The 13516-nt window shown below is 46.0% G+C and overlaps 1 protein-coding gene across 1 annotated transcript in view; it reads right to left on the minus strand.

Moving 5' to 3' along the window:
- Window positions 1-13516, minus strand: part of OBSCN (obscurin, cytoskeletal calmodulin and titin-interacting RhoGEF) — a 1012031-nt gene that overhangs the window by 755302 nt on the left and 243213 nt on the right. Inside the window, exon 16 of the mRNA XM_086941076.1 lies at window positions 7691-7966. Within this exon, the coding sequence (XP_086797202.1) occupies window positions 7691-7966 (276 nt within the window). The remainder of the gene's footprint in view (window positions 1-7690; window positions 7967-13516) is intronic.

Consider the following 13516-nt stretch of genomic DNA (forward strand, 5'->3'; position numbering starts at 1 on the left):
CTATCTTTTCCCAAAATCCTAACCGCCGTCTGCCCCTCCATCTCTGAGACCTTTTCTTTTCCACTCTGGTCCACTCTTTTCAGTCTAAAGCGCCAGGATACCCGTGGGGTGACAGCATGCGCTATAGAAGTATTAAAATCAATCAATCAATCACTCTTGAAAGAGACCTTGAGCCACCTCCAGATGGAGATGCCGTTTCTGATCTGCTGGACATCAATGACTGAGTTTGTCCATCCGAGCTTTCTGAGTGCTTACCAGGTGTTGAACCACGAGGGAAATGCCCTGACATTTCAGCCAAGTCTAAAGAAGCAGGGCCTCTTGCCAAAGGTTCCATGACCTCAGAAGCCCTGTTTGTTGCAGTACCATATGGCAGTGGTATTATCCGTGAACAGCAAAATCAGTCTACCCTTGAACAATGGCAACCGGATCACCCAGAACACTGACAGGTTGCTGTGAAGCCCGGACTCTGCCAGAGACCAGAGTCCTCTGCCTCTCCCAGATGGTCACCCCAACCCAGGAGTGATGCATTTGTCACTACAGTCAGCTTTGGGTGAGGAAGTGAGAGGGGTCTGCAGTTGACCCAATCAGTTTGTTACAGGCGGAGATCTCAACCATAACTGAGAGATTTCCCTGATGCTGTGACCACTGGAACATCAGGACCTACAGTAGAGCCCTCATATGGCAACAGGTTTGTGTCACAAGAAGAAGGCAAGAGGCCAAGAGGCCCAACAGCCTCCGTGTCAGTCCCACAGAAAACCAGGATATATACTAAAACATCGGTGTCATAGCTAAAATATCCTGGATTCACCACTCAGAAGGATGGGTCTGTACAAGAACTTTGTCCAGAACGGCACCGATGATAGGGAGCATCTGAGAGGGAGTCAGGTATGACTTTGAGTCATTTATAGTGAACCCCAGTGCATGCAGGAGGTTGGCCGTAGTCTGGAGGTGGGAGACGACTACCTGAGGTGTGTTCACGTTTATTTATTTATTTATTTTGTGTACTTGTAGAGCGCAGACCTGTCACCCAGAGGGCATCCTGGCGCTTTGAACTTCGGGACGGTTGCACTTCTCACTGCTCAAACGTTCAATATCCAATCTTTGAGGTAGGGGAAGAGTGAAACCCCTGACTTTCGCAGATGTGCTGCAACACTGACATCCCCTTGGTGAATACCTGAAAGGTACTGTTAAGGCCAATAGGAACACAGCCAACTGAAAGTGCTCTTGGCCAACTGTGAACTGAAGGAGAAGTCTGTGGGCAGGTAGGATAGGAATGAGGAAGTATGCGTCCATCAAGTCCAACGCTACAATCCAGTTTACAGGGTCTACAGCAGATAGGACTTGAGCTAAGCACAAATGCCTCCGACCTTCTTGGGCAATAGAAAGTAGCGGGAATAGCAAACACTACCTACCTCTGATTCCAGCACTCTCTCGAAGGTTCCCTTGGCCAAGAAAACTTAACCTGATGGAGTAAGAAGAGATGGTCCTCCGTGAGCCAGTCGTAAGTGGGTGGCATGGGTGTAGGGGTGTCCAGAAAGGAGATGGAGTAGCTCCTTTGGGGGATCTGCAAAACCAACTGTCGCATGTTATTGTCAGTGGTGTAGGTGAGGGTGCCCTTTTCTGAGTGCCCATGGTGGTAAAAGCACAAACTTAGGAGGTTTGGAGGCTGTGGGTGCTGGGAAGTGATGGATTGGCCTGACCTCTGGCTAGTTGTCACAATTTGTCTGTGGGAACAGCATCCTTGGCCATAAAAAGGCTGGGAAGCCTGTTGGACTTGGTCGCTAGGAGGGAATGAAAATGATTGGAAGCCCCTTCTGTAGCCATGAGAGGGGTGGGAGGTGCACTGAGTTTGGTGAGAGGCAATGGATAGACCCACGGACCAGGCTAAATTTCTCCTATCCTTGAGGCGCTCCAGCGCAGAGTCCACCCTTTCACCAAAAATGAGAGACCCATCAAAGGGCATTTCCATGAGTGAGGCCTGGACTTCCCCTGAGAAATCAGTGGTTCGGAGCCAGGCATGGTGCCTTAGAGCCACTGATAATGAGCTTGCCCTGCTCAGGGCATCGGCCGTGTAAAACCCACATCGAATGGTGAATTTTGCTGCATCTCTCCCATCGGCAATAAATTGGGAGAGCATGGCTCGGGCTTCCTCCGAGACTATAGGCAGCACTTGCATCACTGAATCCCACACAGCATGCTGATATCGACCCAAGAGGCACGTGGTGTTTACCGACCACAGTGCTCGGCTAGTGGAAGAGAAAATTATTTTTCCGAAGGTATCCACCCTCTTAGGATTCTCTAACCAGCGCAGTGATAAGGAAAATGCGAGGGTTGATCCTGGAAGTAGAAGCTTGAACAACCAAGCTCTCCGAGGTGGGGTGCTGGGTGAGGAAACTAGGGTAAGTAGGAGCAGTGCAATAGCAGCAGGCAACAGTCCTGTGCACAGGAGTCCCTGTTCAGGACTTGGACCAGGCCCAAATAGGACATCCGTAGGGGCTCCGTTAAATGAGAGCAAGGGTTTAGAGGGGGCAACTTCCAGCTGATTCACCTCGGTCAAGACATTAGTCTTGACTGCCACTTAGGGCAGCACAACCTCCAGGACCTCATCCGCCCTCAGCCCCACCACTACAAAAGAGGCAACCTGCTCCATAGCCATGGTAGAGGGAGAGTCCATGCCAGTGCCTGATGAGGTGTCCAAACTACTGGCATCCTCCAGACCTTCATACCAATTGTCCACTGTGTCGTCTAGGGTATGCTGGTAACCATAAGGGTCCTCTGATCCCTCCCAATCATCACCATCTCCAGACCTGTCAACAAAAAAGGTGTTGACTCTGATTGGCGAAAATGGAGCAGATGCTGGGAATGGTCATGGGAGGCTCCGCTCCATATCCAGCACTGGATCCAAGGGGCCCAACTGGTTCAGAGAGGGAACCTAGCACCAGAGAACCAGTGGGGGTTCATTTCTGTACATATGGGACCTGAAGGTGATCCAGAGGGGTCAGGCCACCAAAATAGGAGGTGCAGATCTTCATAAAACTTCTCGAGTTGGGCAGGGTCCTTTTGGCTATGGGGAGCTCTGCGAGGTGCGGAGCAGATCCTGGCACTGGCACCTCTGCAGAGTGAGGCCTGGAGTGCTGACGCTCAAGGCATTCTCTGTGACCTGAATTGAAAACATCACAAGGGCCAACCGATGTCAGGTGACAAGGATCTTGACGGACCATTCCCTCAGCACCTTTAGGCTCATGGCATGGCAATCCTCACAAGTCTTTGAGTCATGGTCGAGCTTCAGACACCAAAGGCAAACCAAACGTGGGTCTGTCCCAGAATTTGACCTGTGACAGTCACCATATGGGTTGATCCCGGCGGGCTCATTGGGAGACATCCCTCACAAACCAGGAGATGGAATCTCAAAAGGTTTAATCGAAAGTCGAGAAAAAATGCAGTAAAAAAAGACTGGGGGAAGCTCTCTCCTTATCTGCGCTTACTGGCAAGGAAAGAAAGGAACTGATGTCAGCAGGCTGTGGTGACACCTTTAGGCTCTGTGGATGTCCCTTCTGGGTGCATATAACTTCTGGCCGAACATCACTTCTGGCACAGTTGACACTGACACATAGTCAAACAACACCAGCTACTAGTTTGCAGGGGTCCTGAAAAATTTCTGGATCCAGTTTTACACCTGGGGACAATTCTAAGGTAAGAAATATGCAGCTAGAAGCATCTATCAGATTTCTCCCATATTAGAAAAACATTTGGTAGCAGACTGAATTTGAAAAGGTGTTGTCTAGTGGCTAGCTAACTGGTCATTGAAAGAGAGAGATGAATTTTTACTCTGCCTTCACGACTTGAACAAACTCTGTGACTGAGAAAATTCATGCATCTACTGTTCTTCTGTTCTCTTATCTGCCAAAAATGCAGCTACTTAAGAGTGCAACTTGATTGTATCAAGTACAATATCAAAACTTGGACTAAATATAAGCTATACTGTCTACTCCTTTGGAGTATTTTTTATGTTTACAGGCTTCACATATGTGGACAAATCTCATACTCTTTTGTGCACAATCTCGGTGAGATTGAGGCAATACTTATAGGGAGGTGACACATTCATTGCTGTTCATTCTTGGGCTTGTCTGTCAATTCAAAGTGTCATTTCTAAAACTTGCACACTGGCTCGCACAGGTTAGTGAGTAAACTATATATTCCAGTAGCTCTGCTGGGCTGTATCTGTTTTTCCAAATTGCGCATGATCAGGAAAATGTTCCCATACCTCCCTCAATCATCTCGCAAAACAGTTGTTCAGGCACTTATCACCACCCACCTAGACTATGCTAACAGTCTATATGCAGGTGCCCCCCTATACCTAATTGACCGTCTACAAATTGTCCAGAACGCGGCTGCTCGGCTCATTGGTAATATCCCTGCTCGCACCTCGGTCTGGACCTACCGGGTTGAGCTTCACTGGCTCCCTATAGCCCGTCGCATTGATTTTAAAATACTGACACTGACCTACCGAGCCATCCATGGAATTGGCCCGCTCTACCTGAGAAAACGTCTCAAGATCTCTTCCTCAGTTAGACACCTGAGATCCAACAGTCTGCGTCTCCTGATGGTGCCAAGATTTAGGCTTTCTCGTAGTGGCGGTAGATCTTTCACCGTCACTGCTACCAAGCTCTGGAATAGCCTTCCTCTTGACCTCAGGTTCACTGATTCCGAGCCAGCTTTTCGACGCAAACTCAAGACCTGGTTGTTCACTAATCATTAGGTCTTCAGTATTCTCAGGTCTTCAGTATTTCCTTTTCCATCAGTGGGATGTGTTCTTGGTTACTCTTTATGGGGACTCTCATGTAATCTTAGCGCCGGGACACCTCCGCCGGAGGTAGCCGTGCGCTCTACAAGTTTCTAAAATAAATAAATAAATAAATATCTCATCTAATGGTTTCCCATATATCATATTTGAACATTTACAAATAATAAAAAGCTTGATTCATAAAGTCATTTGCACCCACCTGACATGTGTGAGAGGTACAGACTGACATTCATTGGCCCGGGATTTATTAAGGTTTTGCATTGCCCTTGCGCCATGCAAGGGGACATAGGGGGACACAGCCTAGAATGAGATTTACCAAACCACGCAAGGTCACCTTGCATTACTTGGTAAATCCTGAGTGACACAAGGCACCGCAAGTCGCTGCCTTGCGTTACTGTGTGTGGTGTGGGCTTTACATGGGTGGAGAATGGTTAGTCCCATGCATCCACTCATGTATTCTGAAAAATCCCCTGATTTACCAACACCGGGAGACCTAGGAATCCATCCGAATGGTACACCTTCCCACAGAGGTGCAACAAAGAGAAATATCATGATTTCTCCTCGTTGTTTCCTCTTTCTAAGTGTGCTGCACAACACATAGAAAGAGGAAAACGCCTGTAACGCTGGCACTGTTGCTCCATGACACAGGGGTGCCTGCATTGATGCTAGGCTGCAGATAGTGCGCCAGCACAGGCAGATAACATGAATACACCATATTCATGTTGTCTGCCTGTAAGTTGTCCTACAGCTTTTTGTTGTGTGAAAGAATGTTAAGTCTGGCAACGGAGGTCACACAGTGACAGAATGAGGTGTAATGGACAACCTCCATATCAAAGGCAGGCAGTGGGCTCGGGGAAGTGAGAGCCGAATAAAGACGGACTGACCGATAGCTGGGATGAGGCATTAATATGTCATGCAAGAGGGACAGTTTTACGATGCGGATTTAGCACTAACAATGAAAATTGGTGAAGAAAGGAATGTTTCAGGTCTCCACAGAGGCGGCTCCTCCGCTAAGGCAGAGGAGCGTCGCCCTACTATTCTCAGAGCATTGAAAAAAGGAAAAATAAAATATTAACATCGTTATCATTTTCTTTTTTTAGCTGCAGGCTGTGTTGGAGGGGCGGGCAGGTGTCACGGGGGAGGAGTGATGATACTCTCTATGTGCGCATGACGGTTCGGCCGGTCGTCTTGGGGTGGCCAAACAGTCATGCGCACTTTGCATGTTCCCCACCAGGCTGTAATGTCCCCTGTCCCTGTCTGAGAGCCAAACCATGGCCCTCAGACCAATCGTTGTGATTGGCTTAGGGGAGCCTGTGTGCTTCCTCCTTCCGGGGCTCTCCAGGAAGAAAAGCAACAATGGAGGTGAGACAGTGGTCGTGAAGAGGTAAGTGTTTTTTTGTTGATATAGTTTTGTTTTTTTGTCACTCTACCCTTTCCCCCCCACCTCACCACCCCCATACTATGCCAGCGGCCACTGGGTTTCTGACGTCTTGGTTTGTTTGACTCCAGTATGGACAAAGTGTTTTCTATGTTTGCCTTGCTATGTACGGACTCCACAGCGGCGACATATTGCTCTACACATTGTAAACCTAGTTAAAAACGCTTACTATAGAAATGTTTTTAAAAAGCCATTTTGACATGAAAGTTGTGCAAGGGGTTGCTTTTGAGTGGCATGTGCCTACAAAATCTGAATTTTCTCTTGGTAGCCACACCCAATCCTGCCCACACAATGATTTAACATTCGAAATAATTCCACTCCAAGGATGGGGAAGTAAGTGTCTAAGCGCAGAGAAACAATTATAAGTTTGGGAATACCCATTCTCAACTTGGAAACAGATGGAGATTTACTCCTGAGAAAGGTAGAAGAAAGTTTCTTGCTAGGGCGGGAATGGAACACCTCCGACAGTGGAGGGTGTTTAGCGAAGGAGGATTCTCCTAGGGAAAGATGACTTAAATGTAGAGAAAAAAACATAAGAACAAGGAAAAATGTTAAAACAGAAGTACAATGACATTTCCCCATAAATGAGTGTACGCGAAGTGCACTCATTGCTTACTGAAATATACAAACGCTATGCAGGCTTCCAGACGCACTCTGGGAAACCTTTACGTATTCCTTAAAGGAAGGGTTCTATCTACCCTTTTGCGAGATCATAAACCCAGTGGCTACCATAAAATGTTGGGGCCCCCCCTACAGAATGTGAAGCGGGGTCCCAGATTCTCCCATATCTCACAAATATTCATTGGACTGTGAGTGGAAGGATTAGGAGGCCCCTGAAGGGTCCCTCTGCCTGACACCCACTGCAGGGCCTTGCGTTACGCCCCGGCATAAACCTATCATAGTAGACTTTTTGTGTCAATCAAGCCCATACATTTTAAGAAAGTGTGACTGCTATCAAAACAGATTTGTGTAAGATAATTTGAACAAATAAATACAAGCCGAAAAAATTTTAAGGTACAAAAGACAATATGGGATAAAAAAGCAGGTAAACATGAAAAATAATTTGGCTTTTTAATTGAAAAGGAAATAAAATCGTTTCTATGTTTATTAAAAAAATAGGCAAAACCAGTTGGGGTCAAAAACGAAAATTAATGTTTTAAATTTACATAAAATTAAGATGTAACTAATTGGGAAAATACTATTGCATTATGGAAGACATAATTTAATACGAAAGCATCGCTATATGCTCTCATTTTATTCTAGAATAGGTTTTTACAGTGAAAGACCTAATATAGTAGTTCTATTTGCAACAGAGATAACTCAATTGTTATTCTCAGCCGTTGACCCATAAACACACAGGAAGAAAACGCGTTGATATATATCTTGAGATGTTACATATTCGCAATCACCGGCTCTGAACTAGAAACTGAAAATATAGATTCCCTCACCTGTTACATTGACTTTAAAGGCGAGTTTCTGCCCAGCAGCTTCGCAGACGTACTCCCCAGCATCTTTCTTCTCCATTTTCTCCACCACCAACTGACGAGATTTTCCTTCGCTTTCCACCTTTATGTTTTTGCTGGCGGTGATCAGTTTCCCGTCTTTGTACCATTTTACCTCAGTTTTGGCCTGGGACACCTCACAGCTCAAGGTGACTGCCTCTGTCAGGATAGCCTTCATCTCCTTCTGCACCTTCTCCTGGTTTGTAAAAACTACTTCGGGCTCTGAATTTGAGGAAGGGATAGAAACATAGGTTACTCCATGCAAAAGATCAAACTCTTTTCAGGATATCCAACTCTAGTAAGTTTCTTTTTCCAACTTATGAATTAAACCATATTCGGGGGCCAAATACACTGATGGTAGCTGTGAAAATTTAACTCATGTGGGTTTACTCCAATATTTGGAATATATTTCCAACTTTTAATTTATTTACAGGGAATTTACTCTGTAAGCTTTTCTGGAGCTTCTGGAAAACATGTCCATCTTTTAAGGGATTCACAAGGAACCAGAGAAACACTCCCTACAATTCTTGATAGACATGTATTTTCATGAGTACTGGAATGTACAAAATTTAGTTATACCTCATTTGCACTAGCAAGTCAATTATTATGAAGAAATGATGTGAAAATGAGCAGTTGCACTGTTTTTCTCCGCCAGGAAAATATTTTTTTCTGCTACAATGATCCCCGCCTTAAACTCACATCTAACATAGACATATTCCCTCTTCCTTCTGAGCCTGCAAAGGAACTTGCTCCTGCCTTTCACAAAAATAGTTTGCATGTCCTTTTGGTGGAAAACAATCTGCAAATTGTTCCTGAATATCCACATACAACCTGGCAGGTTTTGGGTGTTCATTGCATTGTGCAGTCTGACCTGAATTCCCACATTCACAGCTGTGTATTTAAGAATACAGAAAATCCTTTTACTGACAGATATTCTAAGCTCGTAAATGCAATTACGAAGGTAAATGTCCATCAGTGCTACCTCTGTGAATCGGGATATACAATGAAATCCTACTTATGCCATTTAATTATCTCCTATGTCATATGACAGATACATTTTACATACATAATCAAACATAGTTGTGGGAGCTCCCATGAATCACCAAACCTTAGCAATCTTGTGTACCTTTTTTCAAAAACTGCAGGTAGAAGATATTTTGATTACATGTGCTATATGTCATAATATAGGAGCCACCATTTTCTAAGTCTCGGCATGCTCTAATGCCGGCCATTGAGATTTCACATGCCTGACGAACAAGTTACTTACCTTCAGTAATGCTCTTTCTTACAGGTGGATTCTCTATCTTAACTTCGAATTACTCACCTTTAGATGATCCCCAAGTGCTAGACTGGGTTTAAATTAAATGATTTCAACTGCAATGCTACTGAGCGTTGGTAGGTGGCACTGTGCGGCTCCACGCTGACTTCGTTCCATCCCGGGAGTGATGAAGGACCCGCAAGAAGTGCCACCTCTGCGAGTTGGTGTCAGATTCTTTCTTGCATCTCTCTGCACCCTCACACATGGAGCCCAACAATTATCTAAGGCTCCAGTGTGCAGATTCCTAATTTGGGACTGTTTTAAATGGAAAAGGAACCATTCAACAGAACAAGGATTATGGAGGGCAATGAAGAATCTTTGGTTACATTCAGTGTCCAGTGTTCAGTTCTGGGGAAACAAATCTCACTCATCTCCATTGTTGTCTCCAAGGGCTAGCTAGCTCTGATCAGAGTCTGAACTGAATATTGTTGGGGCGCTGGAGTGGGGTTCTGAGGCAAAGACAAGGCTCTGTCGGAATGAACAGGGCCATGTGCATTGGCTTTGGGACATCATCACATTCGGGCCAATATGAATTTGGCTCAGAGTCAGAAAAGACTATTGAAAAATGATCTTCTTCTGGTGACTTTTATGCCAGCATCGATGTCAAAGGGACTGCCATGAATTATGGTGGCCAGATTGGAAGTCAGCTCTTGCGTCAGAGCAGAACACCATATGGGTTAAGAAGACACAGATGGTGCTGAGGGTGGACCCGTCTGCAGCAACCTAACTGGATGCCTTTTTGGATTTATGGGACCTGAAGGCACACCTGAGGGAGCCAGAAGAGATAAACAAAATTACAAAAATGGACTCCCAGAAAGCCTCAATCTGTTTTGATGTTGGACTAAAAAATTCAGGGTGCATTGGGATGAGCTTGGGGACTGGCTCTTCCACAGGGGACTGAGAGTGAGACAGCGAGGCACCCTGACATACTCGCGACTTCTCAGGCAGAGAGTGAGGGGACTTGCAAGACGACAGCTTGACCTTGTTGTGCTTCTGTTTCAACTTATCAGAAGGTTTTGATTGCGACAAGGACTGGTCGTGGGAACTGCTTAGACTGCAGGAAGGGGTCCATGTGCTCGACTTTGAGTGGGAGCATGGCATGCTGGACTTCTTTGGGTGTTCTGCAATGTACAACTTTGTGTTTCCTTATCACCTTCAGATTCATAAGGGCACACTTCTCTTGGGACCTGAAGTCATGCACCGAACCCTGACACCAGAGGAACACCTGGTGGGGATCTGTGACAGACATTTGTTTGCAACAATTCCTACTAGCTTTAAACCCTGCAGTTTCAGGATGTGGCATAGTGTCCCTGCACACTTAAAAAACAATTTTGCAATAAAAAAACTCATCAGGGGTGAGGAAAAAGTTACGAATGAGCTCCATATTCACATTCAAAGGCACAGAAAGAAAGGAACTGATGTTGACGCACAGTTGAGGTGCTAAAATATGGCTCAATCATCAACTCCGGGTTGGAACAAAGTCAATGTGGAGTCGCACGGCATCACGTATGGTGTACCGGACCATTGCTGTTAACATCTTTTAGATCCAGTCTGGCACCTTGGGATATTATAATAGTGAGAAATTTGCAATTAGAAATATCCATGAAAACATAGTTTTAATTTGATAGGTGGGTGATAAGTTCTGCAAAAATGTGAAACGGGGGGAAAAGGCATCCTCTAGGATGATTGCTTTGGAAAGGAAATTTGCAATGATCAGTAATATTAAAAAAAACACATGAAGGTCTTGTTAGAGATAGAGTTACATTATTAGTTTTGATTTTTTGAAATGTCTTTTAACGATACAAATACTGAATCATAACATTCAGGAAACACACATACTGAATTGCACTAAAAGATAATGGGATTTATACAATGTGTTAGACCTGGCAACTTTGGCGTGGTTTCTCCCTATCTTTTTGCCTCTACCTCCTGTATTTTTGATGCTGTGCTGGATTTCGTTTTTGCTGGTTTAGATGCCTTGGGCACTTTGCCACTGCTGTTCAGTGTCAAAGTGCAAGTGCTCCCTGTGTAAATGGTTATTGTGATTGGTTATCCATGATTGGCATATTTGTGTCACCAAGAGGTCCCTAGTAAAGAGCATTGAGTGTGCCAGGGCTGGTGATAACAAATGCTACTAGTGGGCCTGCAGCACTGATTGTGCCACCCACATGAGTAGCCCTAAAATGGTGCCTCAGGCCTGCCACCGCATTGCCTGTGTACAGTCTGTGAACTGCCATGTCCTCCTGGCCAGTGCCCCCACTGACCAGGCCTAAACCTTCCCTTTCTGTACACATTGGTCACCCCTATGGAAGGCCCAAGGTACCCCCTTGGGCAGGGTGCAGTGTATGTGAAAGGTAGAGCATGTACTTGTGCAGGTGACATGATCTGGTAGTGAATTACAGCCATTTTCGTTTTTCACTATTTTAAGGCTATCTTGCCCCATAGGCTATCATGGGGAATGCTGGCTACAGTGGCTAACAGAATATTTCACATAGGAGCAAGAAAGGACATAAATGTCTGGTATCCCTGAACTCAGAATTTAATAACACATCTTTTAGGAAAGGTTGTTTTTAAATCCTGTGTTTGAGAACAGCACTTTTAGAAAGTTGCTGCTCTCTTGTCTGACCTTTCTGTGTGCCTTGGCCTGTTTGTGAATTGACTGTCTGGTTTGAGAATGACAGAGGGTGGGCGCCCCCGGGAGGCTGGCTGAGTCAGCCCTAGGCGGAATGACTGCATCTGCATCTTGAGTGGTGGGAGGGGATAGCACCTGGGCCTGAATAGGGCGGTGCCTGCCTTCCACAATGCTGGCTCCACCTCCTGCTGGGCGGCCAACGACCCTGCCCCTCTCCCTGAAAGGAAAGGAGAGGCCAGGAAAACAAAGTGCTTAAGGAACACCCAGAACTGGTTCAGACCGGGCTCAGAGCCCTCCTGCACAAAGGGATCAAAGATGTTTAGGGGTATAAGTACAGGACCCCTGACTACAGAAAATTAGATCATCCTGGAATCAAGAAGAAACCTCTGCCAAGGAGAAAGCTGAAACTGAAGAAGGAAGATTGTCCTGCTGTTTCTCTGCTGGACTGACCTGCTGTTGCTTTGCTGCCAAGGAGAGGGGAAGGACTTTGCTTTGTGCTGTGTCCCATTGCTTGAAGGAATTTCCAAGGGCCTGAGAAGAGCTGGCTCCCTGTTAAGAAGTCCCAGGAACAAACGGACTTCTCCCCCAGCTTCCCTGAACTGTGCTGAGAGAGTTCTATCCTTCCTAGAGTGCTTGGGCAAGTTGTGGTGCCACTGGAAGTTGTACCTGTGTTGGGAAGCTGGAAACCAAGCTTTTAAAGACTTTCTGCAAGTTTGTCGCATCGCTGGCTTGCGGAGCGCATCCCCGTCAGTGCGATGAAATTCCTGCCGCTACAAAGGCCGAGATCGTAGCAGCGCCTGTTGCCGCTGCCAGAGTCATTGCATCCTTCGTTTGCGGGACGCACCAGTCCAGTGCGGGAAGATTACCATTGCGGCGAGTATCGTCGCTGAGCCTGTCATCACTGGGTGAGATCGCCGCACCGCCTGCTTGCGGACTGCATAACGTCGCTGCAAGTGTCGTCGCAGAGCCGTCGCATTGAGGAGCTGCGAGAGGAAGATCACCGCTTGTCCGCGCATCGTCGCCCCAGGGATCGTCGCAACTCCAAAGATCATCGCATTGTGCCTTTGCAAGCTTCTTTCACTACTGAACCTCCACACCGGAATCCATACAAGGTATCGCATCCCTCCCCATACAGACCGGAGTCTCCGCAACATGCCCGTTGTCGCATCGCCTCCCCAAGGTCTCAGTAGTAACGCATCGCTTGTTTTCCACTGCACCAGCTTCTGTTTTGGAACTTTGTCGCATTTAAAGGTACTGTTGGCTTAACATGACGCAACTGTGAACTTTTCACGCAACTGTGGATTATTTTATCGCAACTTTAAGAACTCTTTTGAAACCATATTCTTAAACTGTGTATGTTGAATTTTTGTCGTTTTGGTCTTGTGTAGTTTAGATTAAATACCTTTAGTTTTCTAAACTGTTGTGGAGTCAGTTTGTGGTGTTTTCACTGTGTTACTGTGAGTGTTGGTACAAATACTTTACACATGGCCTTTGATAAGCCTTGACTGCTCATGCCAAGCTACCAAGGGGGTGATCAGAAGTTATCTCAGAGGGTTTCCTCCTTACCCTGACTAGAAGCAAGGGTCCCTATTTGGACAGTGGTACATACCTCTGCCAACTAGACACCCCCAGTTCTAACACAATGGAATGCAAGAAAACAACTGAATGCTGAAGTCTCTCTAATGAATACAAAGTAGAGAGGCTGATTTAAGGTATTGTGTGCACAGTCTAGGGGAAATCTTACATACTCTTTGAAAAAGCACAGAGTCCCACCATACCTACCAGCACCAGCAAGCCACAAGAAGTGGGCTCACTTCAGCCT

The sequence above is a fragment of the Lissotriton vulgaris genome, chromosome 10, assembly GCF_964263255.1.
Source record: "Lissotriton vulgaris chromosome 10, aLisVul1.2, whole genome shotgun sequence".
Lineage (NCBI taxonomy): Eukaryota > Metazoa > Chordata > Amphibia > Caudata > Salamandridae > Lissotriton > Lissotriton vulgaris.